The sequence below is a fragment of the Nomascus leucogenys genome, chromosome 14 (assembly GCF_006542625.1).
Source record: "Nomascus leucogenys isolate Asia chromosome 14, Asia_NLE_v1, whole genome shotgun sequence".
Taxonomy (NCBI): Eukaryota; Metazoa; Chordata; class Mammalia; order Primates; family Hylobatidae; genus Nomascus; species Nomascus leucogenys.
The window spans coordinates 41,921,436-41,945,377 of NC_044394.1; the positions used below are offsets into that span (position 1 = coordinate 41,921,436).

The 23,942-nt window shown below is 44.1% G+C and overlaps 1 protein-coding gene across 15 annotated transcripts in view; it reads right to left on the bottom strand.

Moving 5' to 3' along the window:
• Positions 1 to 23,942, bottom strand: part of PRPSAP2 (phosphoribosyl pyrophosphate synthetase associated protein 2) — a 73,451-nt gene that overhangs the window by 24,689 nt on the left and 24,820 nt on the right. For all 15 annotated transcript variants that reach the window (XM_030827352.1, XM_012501247.2, XM_030827345.1 and 12 more), the window contains 2 exons: positions 21,144 to 21,259; positions 15,547 to 15,602 (listed from right to left, as the gene is read on the bottom strand). In XM_030827352.1, coding sequence (XP_030683212.1) covers positions 15,547 to 15,602; positions 21,144 to 21,259 — 172 coding nt within the window. The remainder of the gene's footprint in view (positions 1 to 15,546; positions 15,603 to 21,143; positions 21,260 to 23,942) is intronic.

Here is a 23,942-nt window from a genome sequence, read left to right on the forward strand (position 1 = left end):
GCCACCACGGCCGGCTAATTTTTTATTTTTAGTAGAGATGGTGTTTCATCACGTTGGCCAGGCTGGTCTCGAACTCCCAACCTTAAGTAATCTGCCGGCCTTGGCCTCCCACAGTGTTGGGAATACAGGCATGAGCCACCGCGCCTGGCCTGTGTCTTCATTTTCATTTGGTTCTAAATACTTTGTAATTTCACTGTTGACTTCTTCTTTCACCTATGGGTTATCTAAAAGTATGTTATTTAGTTACTAAATATTCAGGACATTTCCAAAGATACGTCTGTTATTAGAATTATTCTTAATTCCAGTGTGGTCAGAGAATATATTTTGTATGGCTTGCATAATTATAAATTTGGGGCTTATTTTATGACTCTCAAGAATATGATCTATCTTTGTAAGTGTTTATACTAAAAAAGAACTACATTCTGCTCTCCCTGGATGGTGTGCTATGACTGTCAGTCAGATCCAGCAGGCTGAAGGGGTTGTTCAAGTCTCCTGCATCCTTACTGATTTTCAGTCTCCTTATTCTATCAATTACTAAGAGAAGAATAATGGAATCACTGTCATTATGGATATATCTATTTCTCCTTGCAGTTATCAGTGTTTGCTTCACATACTTTGAAACACTGTCATTTAGTTTATAAATGTTTAGAACTGTTTTGTCCTCTTGAAGAACTGACCCCTTTATCATTAGGAAAATACCTTCTTCAACCGTGGCAAAATTATTTGCCTTGATTTGTCTGATATTAATACAGCCACTCCTGATTCCTGAGGGCCATGCTGAGTCTTACTCTTTTTTCCATCCTCAGCAGCTAATGCATGGTAAATGTTCAAGTGTTTAAGAATCCAACAAGTTCTCGCAGTCTTGGCTTACCAGCACCAAAAATTCAAAACAAGTTCTTAACTAACTGCTCATAAGAATTACTAAAAACAAACAAAAAAATTAAGCATTATACTGAATCTTACTAGTACTATCTATACTAGACACAGCCAAGGCATTTACATGACATATGAAGAGCAGGGCACTAGAAAATACTAAATACTATTAGTATGTAGACTCTTATGAGCTGTTAGAAATTTCACATCAACCGGGTTTCCTATATGCACTACACAACGAAGGAAAGCTTTGCTACAGTGTTAGCAATTATTTCAAGAAATTTAAATTTGGCTGGGCATAGCAGCTCACGCCTGTAATCCCAGCACTTTGGGAGGCTGAGGCGGGCAGATCACTTGGGACAAGGAGTTCAAGACCAGCCTGGCCAACATGGTGAAACTCCATCTCTACTGAAAAACGAACAAACAAACAAAAAATTCATGCTTAAATCATCTTATTTTCAATATACTTTTTAAAGCTGGGTAACGGCTCACACCTGTAATCCCAGCACTTTGAGACGAAGGCAGAATGGCTTGGGCCCAGGGGTTTGAGACCAGCCTGGGCAACATAGGGAGACCTCGTCTCTACAAAAATAAAAAAAAATTAGCTGGCCCAGGCACAGTGACTCACGCCTGTAATCCCAGCACTTTGGGAGGCTGAGGCGGGTAGATTGCAAGGTCAAGAGATCGAGACTATCCTGGCCAACATGATGAAACCCTGTCTCTACTAAAAATACAAAAAATAGCTGGGTGTGGTGGCACGTGCCTGTAGTCCCAGCTACTTGGGAGGCTGAGGCAGGAGAACGGCTTGAACCTGGGAGGCAGAAGTTGCAGTAGGCCAAGACTGGATTGTGCCACCAAACTCCAGGCTGGGAGACACAGCAAGACTCCGTCTCAAAAAAAAAAAAATTAGCTGGGTATGGTAGTGCATGCCTGTTGTCCCAGCTACTTGGGAGGAGGCTGAGGTGGGAGAATCACTTGAGCCCAGAAGGTCAAGGCTGCAGTGAGCTATAATTGCACCACTGCACTCCTGCCGGGGCAACAGAGAAAGACCCTGTCTCAAATAAACAAACAAACAAACAATCTCAGACACACGTAAGTAAACATTTATTGGTCTGGTCCTGTCTATAAGGAATGTAATTTATATTTCCAAGGAAAAGATGATAAACCTTCACAGGAGCAAGACTGTTCAGGTCAAAAACAGTGAAGTCAGTAAAATATATTTATCTATGTGTGTGTAAGACAGAATATTTGTCCTTAGGGAAAAGAGGGAGCATCATAAACACGGAATATATATATATATATTATTATTTTTTTTTTTTTTTTTTTTTTGAGACGGAGTCTCTCTCTGTCGCCCAGGCTGGAGTGCAGTGGCGCAATCTCGGCTCACTGCAAGCTCCGCCTCCCGGGTTCACGCCATTCTCCTGCCTCAGCCTCTCCGAGTAGCTGGGACTACAGGCGCCCGCCACCACGCCTGGCTCATTTTTGTATTTTTTAGTAGAGACGGGGTTTCACCGTGGTCTCGATCTCCTGACCTCGTGATCTGCCCGCCTCAGCCTCCCAAAGTGCTAGGATTACAAGCATGAGCCACCGCGCCCGGCCAACACGGAATATTTTAATAACATTTGATAAATATCCCAAGATGTAAGATTTAGTATTCATATAACTTTGAATTCATCCTTACCAAAAAAATCAAAATAGTTTTTAAAAAATTATCAAGAGAGTGGCCAGGAGCAGTGGCTCACGCCTGTAATCCCAGCACTTTGGAGGCCGAGGCGGGCAGATCACCTGACGTTGGGAGTTTGGGGCCAGCCTGACCAACATGGAGAAACCCTGTCTCTACTAAAAACACAAACAAATTAGCCAGGTGTGGTAGCGCATGCCTGTAATCCCCAGCTACTCGGGAGGCTCAGGCGGGAGAATCACTTGAACCTGGGAGGCGGAGGTTGCGGTGAGCCGAGATCGCGCCATTGCACTCTAGCTTGGGCAACAAGAGAGAAACTCCGTCTCAAAAAAAAAAAAAATTCTCAAGAGAAAAAAATTTCAGACAGAACAATGGGGCAGAGTCTTCAAAAGAGTTGGCATCACACAGATTATTAGTTCCTCCTTGAAATTCAAGATTGGCTTTGCAAACAAAATTGGTACCAAATGACTGACCTATTAGTTATCCTCTAAGGAAGTCTTTTCCATCTGGGATCTGTGGAGGTTTGCCAATTCCTAGAATAATATTTCAATTATACCAACCTCTACCAAACACAATGCTCTTAAGATAAATAAAATCATGGCCGGGTGCGGTGGCTCACACTTGTAATCCCAGCACTTTGGGAGGCCAAGGCAGGTGGATCACCTGAGGTCAGGAGTTCAAGACCAGCCTGGCCAACGTGGTGAAACCCCGTCTCTACTAAAAATACAAAAAAATTAGCCAGGCATGGTGGCAGGCACCTGTAATCTCAGCTAATCGGGAGGCTAAGACAGGATAATTGCTAAAACCTGGGAGGTGAAGGTTGCAGTGAGCAGAGATCGTGCCATTGCACGCTAGCCCAGGCGACAACAGCAAGACTCTGTCTCAAAAAAAAAAAATAAGTAAAATAAAAAATAAATAAAATCATTACCTGCACAACAATGGGAGTTTCTGGATACTCCATATAACTTAATCAGATACTCTGCATTCCCATCTGATTCCAAAATCAATCAAGATGGTTTCTCTGTGTCATTTTGTTTCATGCACTGACAGTCAGAGAGGAAGTCTAAAGCAACTTGATTCTGATTGTAGGATAATGAGAGTTAATTTACATCATGGGTGAGAAAGAGCAAGACACAGGGCCTCAGCTATCCTTTTGTTTCGTATTCACTCAGTTATTCAGAGAAAACAATTTCAATTTCAAACAACTCATTCAAGCAAGTTCTGTTCCTTACAAAAGCAACACTTTCTCTGATGATCCCTTTTAGTCAAAACAACTGCTCATTGTCAAACAACTCTAAAACAATAGCTCTGCACTTAGACCTATTCATCAATAATTTCAGGATTCTAAAGGCACTAACCATTAAACGCAGTGGCTCACACCTGTAATCCCAACACTTTGTTTGGGAGGCCGAGGCGGGCAGATCACTTGAGGTCAGGAGTTCGAGACCAGCCTTACCAGCATGGTGAAACCCCATGTCTACCCAAAATATAAAAATTAGCTGGGCATGGTGGCGCATGTCTGTAATCCCAGCTACTTGGGAGGCTGAGGCAAGAGAATCACTTGAATCCAGGAGGTGGAGGTTGTAGTGAGCTGAGATCACACCACTGCACTCCAGACTGGGCGACAGAGGGAGATCCTGTCTCAAAAAATAAATAAATAAAGGCACTAACCACCACCATTCTACATAATGGTATTTAATTTATAAAGTCCTTCAGTAAGTTCTTTGATGCTTATTAACTCTGTAAGATAAGCCAAGTAGGTGTTATCCCCAGGAAACTGAGGCTTGGAGAGACAGCCTTGACCAAGGTTCTCACAAAGACTGGCTAAGGCATAAGTGGAAGCCCATGTCTTGGACTGCTAATTTAATACCTTCCTGACTGATAAAAGTCAGCCCCAGTCTGACTTCTACATTGATTACAGCTATTTTCTAAGGTTGGCTGCCAAATGAAAAACTTGGAGGAGGGAAGTAGAAATAATCAAATCAGAATTGGCATGTGCTGAGCCAGAAAGTGCCATCTCCTGCTTGAAGTCTGGATGAATGTGTTTATCAGGACATTAGAACATAAGAAAATCACCACCACATAGCTACGGGATATGAGACAGCTAGAACTGACTTTACTGTGTTGATGCCATGTCAACAGAGCTCTTGCTCACAATACCTTTTTATTTTATTTTGTTTTTTTGAGACAGGGTCTGGCTGTCACCCAGGCTGGAGTGCAGTGGTGTGATCTCACCTCACTGCAACCTCCACCTACCGGGCTGAAGTGATCCTCCCACCTCAGCCTCCTGAGTAGCTGGGACTACAGGCACACGCCACCACACCCGGCTAATTTTCGTATTTTTGGTAGAGACAGGGTTTCACCTGTTGCCCAGGCTGTTCTTGAACTCCTGGACTCAAACGATCTTCCAACCTCAGCCTCCCAAAGTGCTGGGATTACAGGCGTGAGCCATCGAGCCTGGCCCACTCACAATACCTTAAACTCACAGACCAAACTCCTAAGCCTTGACTGTGTTATTTTACTACCTGTTCCATATAAAACTGAGCCTTTTGTAGCACTCATCTCCATACTAAAACACACATTCATTCATTCATTTATTTATTTGATGGAGTTTTGCTCTTGTTGCCTAGGCTGGAGTGCAATGGCACCATCTGGGCTCACTGCAACCTCCGCCTCCTGGGTTCAAGCAATTCTCCTGACCTCAGGAGATCCACCCACCTTGGCCTCCCAAAGTGCTGGGATTACAGGCGTGAGCCAATGCGTCCAGCCTCTAAAACATTCATTTAATGTAGTATGATCTATGTGGATTCAATTACTGAAACTGGGAGAAAAAGAGACTGGGTCTTTCGTTCCAATCTACCCAACTGACCTACCAGACAAAGAGCACATGAGGGCAGTCTGCAAGTGCCATGGGAACACAGCCCTGCCTGCACTGGTCACCACCACATCCACAATGGCTGGCACAGCAGCACTCAAATATGTACTCGGTAAAGACTGAGTGGAGAGGGGCAAGTCAATTTCTTTCTTTTTTTTTTTTTTTTTTTTTGAGATGGAGTTTTGTTCTTGTTGCCCAGGCTGCAGTACAATGGTGCCATTCTGACTAATTGCAACCTCTGCCACCGGGTTCAAGCAATTCTCCTGCCTCAGCCTCCCAAGTAGCTGGGATTACAGGCGTGCGCCACCATGCCCCACTAATTTTGTATTTTTTTAGTAGAGACAGGGCTTCACTAAGTTGGTCAGGCTGGTCTCAAACTCCTGACCTCAAGTGATCCACTCACCTTGGCCTCCCAAAGTGCTGGGATTACAGGTGTGACACCACACCTGGCCCAATTTCAATCATATTTGGCCAACACTCAAGTCCCCTAATCACTGGTATAGAAAACATTCTTGGAAGTAAATAGGTGCACCACCACCTTCAAGGAAACAACATTTGGTGGAACTACCTTGGTTCCTTCATCTCTGTGGGTCTGTTTCCTCATCTATGAGAGATTATAACTGCTGACTTCCAAAGTTGCAAAGATCAAATAACATAACATAGATAAAAAACACCTGATGCTACACATGCACTCCTACAGGGCATCTTCCTAGGCCTCATCAGCCCCAGCACAACAGCTTCTCAATAAACATCTGAACAGATGAATGACAAACATCACTGACAAAAGCCAAAGAAACTGAGCAAAAGGCTACCACATCCATCCCCCTGTGAACACGTGGCTGACAGAAGTAAACTGAGGATTCTAGAGGTTACTAAAATCCACCCAGATGGGAAAGCCAACAGAAAATTCATCATGTTCTTCTGGTATTTAGTGGGAAAGCAAAAAAAATGTATCAAGGCTGGATGCAGTGGCTCATGCCTATAATCCCAGAACTTTAGGAGGACAAGGCAGGAGGATTACTTGTACCCTAGAGTTAGAGACCAGACCTGGCAACATAGGGAGATCCCGCTGCTATAAAAATAAGGAAAAAAACAGCTGGGCATGGTGGCACATGCCTGCAGTCCCAGCTACTCAGGAGGCTAAGGCAGGAGGATCTCTTGAGCCCAGGAGATGGAGGCTACAGTGAGCCATGGTTGCACCACTGCACTCCAGCCTGGATGACAGAGCAATACCCTGTCTCAAGGAAAAAAAAGTATCAAAACATATTGTCACTTCTGCTTCCACTAGGAAGGATTATTAATACTCCTTCTACCACTCACAGCTAAAATCCCTGGATGTTACATACAAACAAAAATGAGAAGACTGGCCAGGCACAGTGGCTCACGCCTGTTATCTTAGCACTCTGGGAGGCTGAGGCGGGAAGATCACGAGGTCAGGAGATAGAGACCATCCTGGCTAACACGGTGAAACCGTCTCTACTAAAAATACAAAAAATTAGCCAGGCATGGTGGCAGACGCCTGTAGTCCCAGCTACTTGGGAGGCTGAGGCAGGAGAATGGCATGAACCCGGGAGGCGGAGTTTGCAGTGAGCCAAGATCGTGCCACTGCACTCTAGCCTGGGTGACGGAGCGAGATTCCGTCTCAAAAGAAAATGAGAAGACACTAAAAGGTAGAGAGAAGGCAGACTAGTAGGGGACCTCAGGACCTGAGCAACGTCACGGTGGTGGCTTCCTTGGGCATTCCTTTTGCCTTATTATCCCAGATTTGTAGCTGGAGAAGAAGCGACCCAAAAATGCCAGTGGGCAAAGACAAAAAAAGCTCCAACAAAGGTCAGCTCTCCCTAGTCAAAGGACTAAGAAAAGGGCAACCTAGTGAGTGAGAAAATATTTAGACAATAACTGCCTTACTCTAGCCACACAGGCAGGAAAGCCACAGCCCACGTTTCCGCCACATTTCCGCCGCAGGAGTAAAGGTTGAGGGGTGAGCCTGTACTTCCTGGCTTGCCAGGCTATAATGAGGTACCCCAAACCTGATGGGGTGGTTTCACTGAAGGCCAAATAGGGAGCTGGGACTTTTACCCTCACTCAGCAGTAAGGAGCAACTGCCAGTCAGTGGAGAGTGAAATCTGGACTTCTACACCCAACTCAGCAGTAAAGAGGTGCCCCTCCCCTCTCCATTGCAGTGGTATCAGAGGCAGCCTGGTGGAGTCAGGAATTTCACCACCACCCAATGAGAATGATGCTACTTTTCCTTGGCGTCAGTGGAGGACATGGAGGGAGCATTTCCACCCATGGGTAACAAGGACCACCTTAGGTGGTCCATACAGGCCTGGTGGTGAATCTAGACTTCTACCCTTACCTAGCAGAAACGAGCCCCAACACCACCACTTTCCCTGCCAGAGTCCTGAGAAGCCAGCAAAATCAGAAGGCCTAAATGAGACCCAGAGTCTCACACACAATCTCCAGAAGTCCAGATTCCAATCAGAAGCCACTCGCCACACTAAAGGCCAATGAAATCTCAATATGAATGAAAAAAGACAATTAACAGATGCCAACACCAAGATGACAGACATGCTGAAACTGTATAACAAAGATTTTAGAGCAGCCATCAGAAAAGTGCTACAGCAGCAATTATGAGCATGTGTGAAATAAAAAACAAGAAGTCTAAACAAAGAAAGTATTGACAAAAAAATAGAAGGTATAAAAAAAGACCCAAGGCCAGGCGTAGTGTCTCATGACTGTAATTCCAGTACTTTGGGAGGCCGAGGCAGGCAGATCACTTGAGGCCAGGAGTTTGAAACCAGCCTGGCCAACATGGCAAAACCCCATCTCTACTAAAAATACAAAATTAGCAGCCAGGCGCGGTGGCTCATGCCTGTAATCCCAGCACTTTGGGAGGCTGACGCGGGCAGATCACGAGGTCAGAAGTTCAAGACCAGCCTGACCAACATGGTGAAACCCCGTCTCTACTAAAAATACAAAAATTAGCCGGGCGTGGTGGCTCACGCCTGTAATCCCAGCTATTCAGGAGGCTGAGGCAGGAGAATTGCTTGAACCCGGGAGGCAGAGGTTGCAGTGAGTCGAGATCACGCCACTGCACTCCAGCCTGGGTGACAGAGCGAGACTCCATCTCAAAAAAAAAAAAAAAAAAATTAGCCTGGCATGGTGGCAGATGCCTGTAATCCCAGCTCCTCAGGAGGCTGAGACATAAGGATCACTTGAACCCAGGGAGCGGAGGTTGCAGTGAGCTGTGATAACACCACTGTACTCCAGCCTGGGCAACAGAGAGAGACTCTGTCTCAAAAAAAAAAAAGAACCAAAAACTTATTTTAGAACTTAAAAAATACAATAACCAAATTAAAAAGCTCAGTTGGGCTGGGGGTGGTGGCTCACACCTGTAATCCCAGCACTTTAGAGAAGCTGAGGTGGGCAGATCACTTGAGCTCAGGAGTTCAAGACCAGCCTGGGCAACATGGTAAAACCCCCATCTCTACCAAAAGTACAAAAAATAAATTCACAAGACACAGTGGCATGCGCCTGTAGTCCCAGCTACTCGGGAGGCAGATGTGGGAGGATTGCTTGAGCCTGGGTGGCAGAGGTTGCAGTGAGCTGTGATCGTACCACTAGACTCCAGCCTGGGCAAGAGAGGTGAGACCCTGTCTCAAAAAAGAAAAAAAAAAAAAAAAACTCAGCTGGATATACTCAACAGCAGAATGGAAGTTACAGTGAAAATAATAATGGAGGTCAAGGAAAGAATCAGTGAACTGGAAGATAGATAACAGAAATTAGCCAATTTGGACAACAGAGAGAAAAATGACTGTGGCAGGGCATGGTGGCATGTGCCTGTAGTCTCAGCTACTCTGGAGGCTAAGGTGGGAGAATCACTTGAGCCCATGGGTTCAAGACCAGCCTGAGTAACATAGTGAGACCCTCTAAAAAATAAAAATATAAAAGACTAGAAAATAAAAATAAACAGAATCCCATGGACCTGTAACAAAAGATCAGCTGGGCACGGTGGCTCACACCTGTAATCCCAGCACTTTGGGAGGCCAAGGTGGGTGGATCACCTGAGGTTGGAAGTTCGAGACTAGCCTGACCAACATGGAGAAACCCCGTCTCTACTAAATATGCAAAATTAGCTGGGTGTGGTGGTGCATGCCTGTAATCCCAGCTACTTGGGAGGCTGAGGCAGGAGAATCGCTTGAACTCAAGAGGTAGAGGTTGCAGTGAGCCAAGATCATGCCATTATACTCCAGCCTGGGCAACAAGAATGAAACTCCAACTCAAAAAAAAAAACAAAAAACCTGACATTTATGTTATAAGAGTCCCAGAAAAAGAGGAGAAAGACAGTAGGACTAAAAAAGTACTCAAAAAGACAATGGCTAAAAACTTCCTAAATTGGTCAGAGACATAAACCCACAGCTTCAAGAAGTCCAGCAAACACCAAACAGGATAAACCCAAAGCAATCTCAAGATATATCATAATTAAACTTTTGAAAACTAAAGACAAAGAAATAATCTTGAAAAATAATTCAGATGACAACCAACTTCTCATCAGAAACCACAGTGACCAGAAGAAAGTGACACAAAAACTTTTCAGGTGCTGAGAGAAAAGAACCGTTACTCCGGAATCCTATACCCAGCAATAATATTCTTCAAGAATGAAAAGGAACTCTAGACATTCTCAAATGAAGGAAAACCAGCAAAATGTGTTACCAACAGAACCATATTTAAAAGGGGCAAAAGGAGGTACTCTAAACAGAAAGGAAACAATAAACTAAACTTTGGAATATCAGCAAGGAAGAAGGAACCAAAAATACTTGTAAATATAATAAGCTTTCCTTCATTTCTTGACTTTTCTAAATTATGTTTGATGTTTAAAACCAAAAATTCTGGCTGGGCGCGGTGGCTCACACCTGTAATCCCAGTACTTTAGGAGGCCGCAGTGGGCAGATCGCGAGGTCAAGAGATGGAGACCATTCTGGCCGACACAGTGAAACCCCATCTCTACTAAAAATATAAAAATTAGCTGGGTGTGGTGGTGCTCGCCTGCAGTCCCAGCTACTCGGGAGGCTGAGACAGGAGAATCACTTTAACCCGGGAGGCGGAGGTTACTGTGAGCTGAGATTGCACCACTGCACTCCAGCCTGGTGACAGAGCGAGACACCGCATCAAAAAAAAAAAAAAAGCGAAAATTCTAACAGCCTGATACTGCTATAAATGTATGTATAGGAAATATTTAAGACAAATATATTAAAAACAGGGAGAGTAAAGAGACAGAGAGAGAGAGGTATGGCTTCTATATTTCACTCAAGCTGATAAAATGACATCAGTATATTGCAATATGTTTTGTATATGTAATAAAATACTTAGAACTATTAAAACAGCTATATAAGGAGATATTTAAAACACTACAGAGGGCCGGGCGTGGTGGCTCACGCCTGTAATCCCAGCATTTTGGGAGGCCGAGGCAGGCAGATTACCTGAGGTCAGGAGTTCCAGACCAGCCTGGCCAACATAATGAAAACTCCATCTCTACTAAGAATACAAAAATTAGCTGGGTGTGATGACGGGAGCCTGTAATCCCAGCTACTCAGGAGGCTGAGACAGGAGAATCGCTTGAACCCAGGAGGTGGAGGCTGCAGTGAGCCAGGATGGCACCACTGCACTCCAGCCTGGGTGACAAGTATAAAAATCCGTCTAAAAAACAACAACAACAACAACACTATAGAGAAGCACCACTCTAGAATGGCAGAATAAGGACCCTAAAAAATCTGCTCCTCCATGAAAGAAAGAAAAACTCTAAAAAATTTTGCAAAAATTAACTTTTACATAACTGTGGAAGTTAACCAATAGCTTGCAACAATCTGAGGAATGTTTAAGAAAAACAGCTGAATCTTGTTAAAGATCCAACTTTGGGCTGGGCATGCTGGTTCACAACTATTATCCCAACATTTCGGGAGGCTGAGATGGGCAGATCACTTGAGGCCAGGAGTTGGAGACCTGTCTAGAAACACAGCAAGGTCTTGTTTCTGTATTCTTTTTTAAAGTAAGAAGTTTTGGCCAGGCACAGTGGCTCACACCTGTAATCCCAGCATTTTGGGAGGCCAAGATGGGTGGATCACCTGAGGTCAGGAGTTTTGAGACCAGCCCAGCTAACATGGTGAAACCCTGTCTCTACTAAAAATACAAAAATTAGCTGGGCTTGGTGGCACACACCTGTAATCCCAGCTACTCAGGAGGTGAGGCAGAGAATTACTTAAACCCAGGAGGTGGAGGTTGCAGTGAGCCGAGATTGCGCCACTGCACTCCAGCCTGGGCAACAGAGCGAGACTGTCTCAAAAAAAAAAAAAAAAAAAAAAAAAAAACTACTGAAGAGCTATAGAGGGCCGGGCATGGTGGCTCATGCCTATAATCCCAACACTTTGGGAGGCCAAGGCAGGCAGATCACCTGAGGTCGGGAGTTCGAGACCAGCCTGACCAACATGGAGAAACCCCGTCTCTACTAAAAACACAAAATTAGGCGTGGTGGTGCATGCCTGTAATCCCAGCTAGTCAGAAGGCTGACGCAGGAGAATCACTTGAACCGGAGAGGTGGAGGTTGCAGGGTGAGCTGAGATCATGCCATTGTACCCCACCCTGGGCAACAAGAGCAAAACTCCATCTCAAAAGAAAAAAAAGCTATAGAGGGCCGAGCATGGTGGCTCCCACCTGTAATCCCAGCACTTTGGGAGTCCGAGGTGGGTGGATCACCTGAGGTCAGGAGATCAGGCTGGTCACCAGCCTGACCAATATAGTGAAACCCCATCTCTACTAATTAGCCAAGTGAAGTGGTGCACACCTGTAATCCCAGCTACTTGGGAGGCTGAGGCAATAGTTGCTTGAACCTGGGAGGCAGAGGTTGCAGTGAGCCAAGATTGTGCAGCCCGGGCAACAAGAGTGAAACTCCATCTCAAAAAAATTAAAAAGCTATGGTGGCTGGGTGCAGTGGCTCATGCCTGTAATCCCAATACTTTGGGAGGATCACTTGAGGTCAAGATCACTCGAGGTCAGGAGTTGGAGACCAGTCTGGCCAACATGGCAAAACCCCATCTCTACTAAAAACACAAAAATTAGCCAGGCACAGTGGTGCACACCTGTAAGCCCAGCTGCTCGGAAGGCTGAGGCACAAGAATCACTTGAACCCAGGAGGTGGAGGCTGCAGTGAGCTGAGATCAAGCAATTGTACTCCAGCCTAGGTAACAGAGACTCAGTCTTAAAAAAAAAAAAAAAAAAAAAAAAAAAAAGCTATAGTATCAAGACACTGTGGGATTGGTGAAAGAACAGACAAATATATAAATGGAACAAAACAGGGAGCTCAGAAATAGACCTCCATAAATATTGTCAACTGATCTTTGATGAAAGAGCAAAGGCAATATAATGGAGAAAAGTTAGTCTTTCAACAAATGGTGCTGGAATAACTGCATCTCCACATGCTCAGGGTGAAGCTGGATGCCCATCTTACTCCATATACACATATTAACTCAAAATGATCAAAGACCAGCCAGGCACGGTGGCTCACGCCTGTAATCTCAGCATTTTGGGAGGCCAAGGCAGGCAGATCACTTGAGGTCAGGAGTTCGAGACCAGCCTGACGAACATGGTGAAACCCTGTCTCTACTAAAAGTACAAAAATTAGCCAGGCGTGGTGGCGCATGCCTGTAATCCCAGCTACTGAAGAGGCTGAGGCAGGAGAATCGCTTGAACCCAGGAGGCGGAGGTTGCAGTGAGCTGAGATCGTGCCACTGCACTCCAGCCTCGGCAACAGAGTAAGATTTTGTCTCGAACAACAACAACGACAACAAAACACTGAGATACTACATGCTACACCATAGATGAACCTTGAAAACTGCTAAGTGAAAGAAACCAGACACAAAGGGCCACATACTGTGTGGCTGCCAAGGGACAGAAAGTGAAGGGATAAGGAATGATTGCTGAATGGGTACTAGATGTTCTTCTGGGATGACGAAAATGTTCTGAAAATAGAGACAGGTGGTGGTTACACAACATTGTGAATGCACTAAATGCCAGTGAATTCTATACTTTAAAATGATTGTATATTATGTGATTTTTCACCTAAATTTTTTTAAAGCATGTATATCAGAGAAAAATTATTAAGTAAAATTAATTCAGCCTTTGAAGAAATGTTTGGAAAAGCTATTTGAAATGCTTACATTCTAAAATTCAGTCTGTTTCTTACAATTTAATCAAATGGTCAAGAGGAGACCAGGTGATACAACTTCTTGAAGGACACGTGGGTGAACACAGGCCTGGCTGGTCTGGGAAAGTCAGCCACAAGAACACAGCCATGTAAATGGTTTTATCTCAAATGCCAATTTATTTTATTTAATATACTACGTCTACATATTAAAGTGCTATTCTTAATTTATAATGTCAATGACCTATGTGAAATACTTTTGAAATCAATGGCTTACTGTGTGCAAGTTCTCCTCCATCCCTCAATACTGCCAGCCCATGGGCCCAGGGTGGAGGCACCCTACACTTTCTTTCATTCCACAGGACTCAATAACAATCCAGTGATCAAAGGTATTCAACTGGAAAATAACTTTAAAAGGGCTTTTTTAGGAAAAAGGCTTTATTCCTACAAGTAATTTTGTTCTTTCCCTCTCCAGTAGAGTGGCTTCTCCACAAAACACTGGTATATGAAATCCTCTCAACCGACATACAATTTTAAGTATGCATTACTGACACATCAGTTACTCCAGGTTACATGTAACTCACTCTACTGACTCTCAAGGCTGCCCCTTTGATACACCTCAGGTTGTGTCAATTTTGTAAAATGTCACCTTTAACATATACAAATAACTGGCCTCTCAGCTGTATAAAATTCTGTTAATCGGCTGGGTGCAGTGGCTCACGCTTGTAATCCCAGCACTTTGGGAGGCCGAGGCGGGCGGATCACGAGGTCAGGAGATGGAGACCACGGTGAAACCCCGTCTCTACTAAAAATATAAAAAATTAGCCAGGCGTGGTGGCGGGCGCCTGTAGTCCCAGCTACTCGGAGAGGCTGAGGCAGGAGAATGGCGTGAACCCGGGAGGCGGAGCTTGCAGTGAGCCGAGATTGCGCCACTGCACTCCAGCCTGGGTGACAGAGCAAGACTCTGTCTCAAAAAAAAAAAAAAAAAAAAATTCTGTTAATCAATTTCTGAGTTCCTCAAATAAGGGGCAGTAAACAACAACAAAGTTGTCTGCTAGTACTGTAAATATTCACCAGTACTGTAAATGCCAGACTCGAAGATTGACATGTGATTGTCAATCTGGGTCTGGGGAAAACACTAGATCGTATTCCCCAGAACTGGATTGCTTTGGTCAAGAAATATGATTGAGGTCAGGCGCAGTGGCTCATGCCTGTAATCCCGGCACTTTGGGAGGCTAAGGCGGGTGGGTGGATCATTTGAACCTCAGTAGTTCAAGACCGGCCTGGACAACATGGCGAAACTCTGTTTCTACTATTAAAAATAAAAATAAGGCCCAGTGTGGTGGCTCATGCCTGTAATCCCAGCACCCTGGGAGGCCGAGGCAGGTGGATCACCTGAAGTCAGGAGTTGGAGACCAGCCTGACCAACATGGTGAAACCTCATCTCTACTAAAAATACAAAAATTAGCCAGGCGTGGTGGTACATGCCTGTAATCCCAGCTACTTGGGAGGCTGACGCAGGATAATCACTTGAACCCAGGAGGTGGAGGTTGTGGTGAGCCGAGATCGTGCCACTGCACTCCAGCTTGGGCAACAAGAGCAAAACTCCATCTCAAAAAATAAAGAAATAAAATAAAATAAATAATAATAATAATAAAAAGAAATAAAAGCGTAAGAAGATAACTTAAAAAAAGAAGTATGTCTGGCAATCATAGAGTGGGATTGGAAAAAAAAGAGAGGAAATTAAAATGTTTACTTAATAAATGGAGTTGACAGAACAATCTTAAAATACCAGTCCACGGAAGAAAAATAAGAGATATCGCTGGGAACCACTGAAGTTCAAATTAGAATGCCTGGAACTCATCACGGATACAATCCTTAGAAGTAGATCCAGAAAGAGGTTGTGAGATTCCCACCTACCTCTTCGCCGAGGCTGGAGACTTGGCCACGATTACTGCATTCCTGTAATCTGGGATCTGTGACAGACAAGAAGTCAGGTATTACTGCGTGTCAACAAAAAGGAAAATTCCAACAGACCCAAAAATGCTTGGTTAGTTGAAAGTTTTCCAAAAAAAGAAAAAGTTCAAAGTAAAATTCTCCTTTGGAAAATGAAGAAAGGAATCTGCCTATGAAAAAATATTACTAACTTGTGAGCCACACAGACTTCTTTTAGGAAAAAAGTAGGGATAATTGGTGATTAGCTCTTATCTCTGCCAGCAAATACTAATAATGCAGTGTTAAGATGCTTCTATATATCTCGTCAACAAGAATCCTAATTACATGTAATTTCAGAGTACAAGGATATCCAATTCAATCTGAATAAAAGCTGACTGTCAAATTCCAAATTACTGCAGTACAAACAAATGGCTATTTAACATATCGCAGTCATAACATGTTGAAGCAACCAATTTGTTAAAAGATAATCGGCCCAGCACTATTTAAAAAAAAATATATTAACTATATTCTCATTCCTTTTTTCTCACAATTGCACCAATGAATTTTAATATAAGCAGTTAATAACACCCAGCACCATGTATAAAACAATGCCTACCATACAACAAGCACTAAATAATAACTACTTAGCAAATGAACAAAAAAAAATGATTAATTTGAAGAATTTAGTACAGTTGCCTCCGGCATAATCACATGGCTCAGCTGTATCTACAGGAAAGCCTAATTTATCCAACACTCTCAGGAAGTAAGGCAGTAAAATATATTTCCATTTGGGCACCTTCATTATTTTTGCTGGCAGTCTTTCTAAACTTTTTCATGTACTTCCTTGTCTCATCAAACGTTACCAAACCCAGCCAAGAAAAGATAGAACCAAGAAAACAGTTAATAACAATTAAAAGACCTAAAAGAAAGGACTCTAACAAAAACAAGTCTATTGTCTCTACGGAGGTTAAAATGGGAAATTATATACAACAAGAAAGAACAAGTTATTATGAAAAAGAACCAAAAATAAATCTAGGAGGAGGAAGTTATTATGGTCTAAAGAAACCCAGTAGCTGGCTGGCTTAACAGCAGAATAAACACAAACAAAAAGAACAAACCAGGGAAGATCAAGCCAAGGAATTTCCCCAGAATGCTATATATAAGTATGCAAAAAGTAAAATAAGTTTTTAAAAGTTATAGAGACTAGATCCAAAATTTTCAGGATCTAATAGTTCCCAAAGGAAAATAATAAAAGAAATAGAAGGGATGAAATACTTAACAGATTGAAAAACATTCCCAAAGATGGCCAGGTGCGGTGGCTCATGCCCATAATCCCAGTACTTTGGGAGGCCAAGGTGGGCAGAACATCTGAGCCAAGACCAGCCTGGCTAGCATGGTGAAACCCCCTTTCTATTAAAAATGCAAAAAAAACTTAGCCGGGCGTGGTGGTGCACACCTGCAATCCAGCTACTCAGGAGGCTGAGGCAGGAGAATTGTTTGAACCCATTTAAGATGTCTCCAGAAAGAATTACTATGATTCTTTTCATTAAAATTTTTCATTAAAATGAAAAATTATCAAGCTGGGCATGGTGGCTTCACGCTTGTAATCCCAGCACTCTGGGAGGTTGAGGCGGGTGGATAACCTGAGGTTGGGAGTTCAAGACCAGCCTGACCAACATGGAGAAACCCCCTTTCTACTAAAAATACAAAATTAGACGGGTATGGTGGCCCATGCCTGTAATCCCAGCTACTCAGGAGGCTGGGGCAGGAGAATCGCTTGAACCTGGGAGGTGGAGGTTGTGGTGAGCTGAGATTGCGCCACTGCACTCCAGCCTGGGCAACAGAGCGAGACTCCGTCTCAAAAAAAAAAAAAAGAATAGATGGCAAAAGTTTCAAGGCAATGAGCATCCTAGTACCAGAATGTTCCTTCTGACTCTGGCAGAAGGTGCTTAAATTCTAGTGACAAACACAAGAGATGGAGAAAGTGTCAGCATCAAAACCTGCAGAATAGGATCACTAAGTGACAAGAAGGCATGATGCCACAGTATAATTAGCAGTGTTTTCTTCTTTCTTGGTGACATAAAATAATGTAAGCCTGGACTGATAGCACCTTAGATTCAGTGAAACATGAATATCTATCCCCTGCTTTAAGAGGCTCTAACACATGAAAACAAAAGAGACAAGATACGTATACTATAAAAAGGCAGTACAGGCCAGGTGTAGTAGCTCATGCCTGTAATACCAGTACTCTGGGAAGCTGAGGCAGGCAGATCACTGGAGTTCAGAAGTTCAAGACCAGCCTGGCCAACACGGTGAAACCCTATCTCTACTAAAAAAACAAAAATTAGGCCAAGCACGGTGGCTCACACCTGTAATCCCAGCACTTTGGGAGGCCAAGGTGGGCAGATCACCTGAGGTCAGGAGTTCGAGACTAGCCTGACCAACAAGGAGAAACCCTGTCTCTACTAAAAATACAAAATTAGCCGGGTGTGGTGGCACATGCCTGTAACCCCAGCTACTCGGGAGGCTGAGGCAGGACAATCACTTGAACCTAGGAGGCAGGGGTTGCTGTGAGCCGAGATCATGCCATTGCACTCTAGCCTGGGCAACAAGAGCGAAACTCCGTCTCAAAAAAAAAAACAGAAAACAAAAATTAGCCAGATATGCTTGCTTGAACCCAGGAGACGGAGGCTGCAGTAAGCCAAAATCGCACTCCAGCCTGAGTGACAGAGAGAGACTCTGTCTCCAAAAAAAAAAAAGCAATACACAAAAATTCCTTTTTAACACCGAGTTCCCACATATTAAATTTTTTTTTTTTGAGACGGAATCTCACTCTGTCACCCAGATCACGGCTCAATGCAGCCTCGACCACCCTGTCACCCAGATCACGGCTCAATGCAGCCTCGACCACCTGGGCAACTTCAACCTCCCCCACTTCTCATCCTCTCAAGTAGCTGGGACCACAGGCATGCACCACCACACCTGGTTAATTTTTGTATTTTTTGTAGAGACAGGGTTTTGCCATATTGCCGAGGATAGTCTTGAACTCCTGGACTCAACTGATCCAACCTCCTCAGCCTCTCAAAGTGCTGGGATTATAGGTGTGGGCCACCACACCCAGCCCTGACTTCTTCTCAACAATGAAACTAAAATGGGAATTTTTTCAAGTAGAAGGCAGTGTCATCCTCAGGTAGAAGCCTGCACTACAGGCAATGACTAGCGTTAGGCTTCCACCCTGACCTTGCAACCAGCACAAGGGTGCCCCAGCCTTCGTTCTTTAGGCTCACCCACTGGGCATCCCTTAAGAGGTGCAATCGCCATTTGTGCCTTGAGACGTTGGCACACAACATGCCTGTGTCTTGAATGGAAACATCCCCTAAAACCACAAGATGTCGACAGCAACCCATATAAGTCTATAGCTACTGCTCTATTTCTTCCAAAATGACAGGTTTCTCCACGCGGCTGGTTGCTAACTGAACCACGTTCAATGCTCACCCTCTCACTCTCTCTCTGCCTAAACCTCTTCATCCTTCCCTATCAAGACATTTGCCAATTTTATCTCACCTTCTCTCTCAACTGAGAATAATATTCAGGTAAAATTAGGCCAGGCACAGTGGCTCACACCTGTAATCACACTGCTTTGGGAGGCTGAGGCAGGAGGATCACTTGAGGCCAGGAGTTTGAGACCACCCTGGGTAACATAGCAAGATTCTGACTCTGGAAATATTTTTTAAAAATTAGCTAGGTGTGGTGGCACACCTCTAGTCTCAGCTACTCAGGAGGTGGCACACCTCTAGTCTCAGCTACTCAGGAGGTGGGAGAAATCTCTTGAGCCCAGGAGCTCAAGGTTGCAGTGAACTATCATGGCACTACAGCACTCCAACCTGGGTGACAGAGAAAGACCCTGTCTCAAAAAACAACGAAAAATTTTTCAGGTAAAATTAAAGTCTCTATTATTTTTTGAATTTGTTAGAGTATTTTTGTTTTCTTTTTTGTCTTTTTGAGACAGTCTCGCTCTGTCACCCAGGCAGGAGTGCCGTGGCACAATCCTGGCTCACTGTAACCACCACCTCCCAGGTTCAAGCAATTCTCCTGCCTCAGCCTCCCAAGTAACTGGGATTACAGGCACGCGCCACCACATCCAGCTAATTATGTATTTTTAGTAGAGATGGGGTTTCACTATGTTGGCTAGGCTGGTCTGAACTCCTGACCTCAAGTGATCCACCCGCCTCAGACTCCCAAAGTGCTGGGATTATAGGCGTGAGCCACTGCACCTGGCCTAGAGTTTTTATGTTTCTTATGTGTAACTTTAAAGAAAAAAAAAGCAGAATATTTTACATTTTTCTCTTTCAAAAATACTTAAATTCATTTTCTGTATAAGGACTTATATCAATTGCTGGAGAATGGGGAAGCCCTGTACTCTTACCAGAAAGAAGTTCCTCAGAAACCTATAAACTGCCATCTTTTAAATACAGTACTGTAAAAAGAAGTTATCTTCTTTTAAATACAGTACTGTAAAAAGAAGTTATCTAGAAAAGTTATTAAAGAGAAATAATTTATATAAGAAAAACAGCTAAGGCCAGGTGCAGTGGCTCATGCCTGTAATCCCAGCACTTTGGGAGGCCGAGGCGGGCAGATCACGAGGTCAGCGTTCGAGATCCGCCTGGCCAACGCGGTGAAACCCCACCTCTACTAAAGATACAAAAATTAGCCAGGCGTGGTGGGGCATGCCTGTAATCCCAGCTACTCGGGAGGCTGAGGCAGGAGAATTGCTTGAACCCGGGAAGTGGAGGTTTCAGTGGGCCGAGATTGCACCATTACACTCCAGCCTGAGAGTGACTCCATCCCAAAAAAAAAAAAAAAAAGAAAGAAAAACAGCTAAAAGCAAAATAGCTAAGTACAGTATAAATTAACATTTTAAAAGCTTTCTTAAATAGTAAGTCACAAAAATGCTAACTCATATCAAAGAAAAACAAATGTAGCTATATTGAAATTAAACGTCTGATTTATCCCAGGTTGCAAGGGTGGTAATAAACCACATTAATAGAATGAAGGAAAAAAACATGATCATCTCCACTGATACAGAAAAAGCATTTGACAGATTCAACACCGCTTCAGAACAGTGGTTCCCTAGGGTGGAAGGAGGCAGGGAGACAGGACAGAGAAGGAGCCCATGAGCAGCTCTAAGTTATGATGATGACTCTAGTTTTCTTGCTGGGAGGGGGGATCATGGACGCTGACTATTATAACTGGACGGACAGAGAGGATGGATAGATGGATACATAAAACAGAACCAGGATCAAGCATAGACTAGTAATGAGAGTGAATTACTCATTACAATCATATCTAGTCCAATTCTAGGTACTTGAGGTCCAAAAGAAAAAGCAATTTTAAGAGCTTAACTAAAGAAACAAACTGCAGATTCAGAATTCTAAAATGCGTTGGATTATAGCTATAAAGCATAACGGTATTTTAAGTAGAACACATCAAGTTTTAATCCTTTAAGGGTATCCTAAGGAAGCGGAAATACATCTTTCAACCTTAATCAGAATGTTAAAATAAAAAAGTTTGAGCTAGCTCACCTCTTCTTGAATATACTGTAATAAGAAGGGAGATGCTCTTAAATTGTCAACAGGAATATTGAAGAAGCCCTGAATTTCCTTCTGGTGTAAATCCATAGTAATAAGATGAGTTAGACCTTTGAAAATAAAGCAGACGCAAGCAATAAATAGTTTTGTTTTTTGCTTTTTTTTAAGATGGGATCCCAGTCTGTCACCCAGGCTGGAGTGCAGTGGCATGACCATAGCTAACTGCAGCCTTGAACTCCTAGGCTGAAGCAATCCTCTCACCTCAGCCTTGAAAGTAGCTGGGAATACAGGTGCATGCCACCACGCCCAGATAATTCTGTATTTTTAGTAGAGAAAGGGTTTCACCATATTGGCTAGGTTGGTCTTGAACTCCTGACCTCAAGTAATCCTCCTGCCTCAGCCTCCCAAAGTGCTGGGAATACAGGCATGAGCCACTGCACCCAACCTATAAATAGTTTAAAAACAAGTTGCACTGTATGAAATAGGTACTACATAAAATACTATATACAATAAGTTACTATTAAAAAATTGCTCTCCAGCCGGATGCGGTGGCTCACGACTGTAATCCCAGCACTTTGGGAGGGTGAGGTGGGCGGATCACAAGGTCAGGAGTTCAACACTAGCCTGACCAATATGATGAAACCCCATCTCTACTAAAAATACAAAAATTAGCTGGGCGTGGTGGCATGCACCTGTAGTCCCAGCTACTTGGGAGGCTGAGGCAGAAGAATTGCTTGAATCCGGGAGGCGGAGGTTGCAGTGAGCCAAGATCTTGCCACTGCACTCTAGCCTGGGTGACAGAGCAAGACTCTGTCTCAAAAAAAAAAAAAAAAAAAATTGCTCTCATGGCCGGGCACAGTGGCTCACGCCTATAATCCCAGCATTTTGAAGGCCAAGGCTGACAAACTGCTTGAGCTCAGGAGTTTGAGATCAGCCTGGGGAACATCGCAAAATCCCGTCTCTACAAAGCAAAAATTAGCCAGGCATGGTGGTGCACATCTGTAGTCCCAGATACTCAGGAGGCTAAGGTGGGAGAATCGCTTCAGTGCAGGTCAAGGCTGCAAGTGAGCTGAGACTGAGCCACTGCATTCCAGTCTGGGTGACAGTGAGATCGTGCTTCAAAAAAATAAAAAATAAGGCCGGACACAGTGGCTCACGCCTGTAATCCCAGCACTTTGGAAGGCCGAGGCGGGTGGATCACCTGAGGTCAGGAGTTGGAGACCAGCCTGGCCAACATGGTGAAACCTCATCTCTACTAAAAACACAAAAATTAGCCAGGCATGGTGGCACGTGCCCATAACCCCAGCTACTCGGGAGGCTGAGGCAGGAGAATTCGCTTGAACCTGGGGCGGGGGGGCAGAGGTTGCAGTGAGCCAAGATCACACCACTTCACTCCGGCCTGGGTGAAAGGGGGAAACTTGGTCTCAAAAAAAAAAAAGACAAAACTGCTCTACCATCAAAAAAACTCAGCACTTGTATTTTTCAAAAAAAATTTTTTTTTTTTTTAGTACTGTGAGATGCCTGATTTTCACATCAATTTAAAGTCTTGGCCAGGTGCGATGGCTCACAGCTGTAATCCCAGAACTTTGGGAGGCCGAGGCAGGCGGATCGCCTGAGGTCAGGAGTTTGAGACCAGGCTGGCTAACACGGTGAAACCCCATCTCTACTAAAAATACAAAAATTAGCCAAGTGCGGTGGCGTGTGCCTGTAATCTCAGCTACTAGGGAGGCTGAGGCAGGAGAATCACTTGAACCCAGGAGGTGGAGGCTGCAGTGAGCTGAGATCATGCCACTGCACTCCAGCCTGGGCGACAGAGCGAGACTCCATCTCAAAAAAATAAATAAAAAATAGTCATAACATAGCAAAGATAATAGTAATATGGAAGAGTCTTTAAAAATTATATTACAGCAGATCATATCTTCTTGAAGTTTAACAGGCATGGCAAAGCCCAGTCTTAAGATAACAAGTTAGCCAGGTGTGGTGGCTCATGCCTGTAAACCCAGCACTTTGGGAGGCCGAGGCAGGAGTATCACTTGAGCCCAGGTGTTTGAAAATGGCCTGGGCAACATGGTGAGACTCCATTTCTACCAAAAATACAAAAAACTAGTCAGGTATGGTGATGCATGCCTGTAGTCCCTAGTTACTCTGGAAGCTAAGGTAGGAGGATCACTTGAACCCAGGAGGTCAAGGCTATCTCCTGGTAGTGAGCAGTGATCACACCACTGCACCCCAGCCCAGGCAACAGGACTGAGACCCGCGGGGAAAAAAAAGGTATCAAGACAAACTGCACCAGCCTGGAAATTGGAGAAAACAGAAAACCTTCACCACCTTTGTAACGATCACCAGAAAAGTGTAAGGAAAATTCAGTATGAAAAATTGTTTAAAGCATTACTTGCCCAAAAGAACAGGAAAGTAAGTCTGGAGGCCCATCAAGCAAGGCTGGTAGAGAAGATGGGCCCTTTCCTAAAGATCAGCAGGCAAGCCTGCTCCCCTCACCAGCTGCCTGTCATAGTGTTTACAATGGGGTAGGCTCCTGAGATTGCTTCGGGTTGAGTTTTTAAAAAATTTTTTTTTTTTTGAGATGGAGTTTTGCTCTTGTTGCCCACGCTGGAGTGCAATGGCGCAATCTTGGCTCACCGCAACCTCCGCCTCCCGGGTTCAAGCAATTCTCCTGCCTCAGACTCCCAAGTAGCTGGTATTATAGGCATGTGTCACCACACCTGGCTAATTTTGTATTGTTAGTAGAGACGGGGTTTTTCCATGTTGGTCTGGCTGCTTTCGAACTCCCAACCT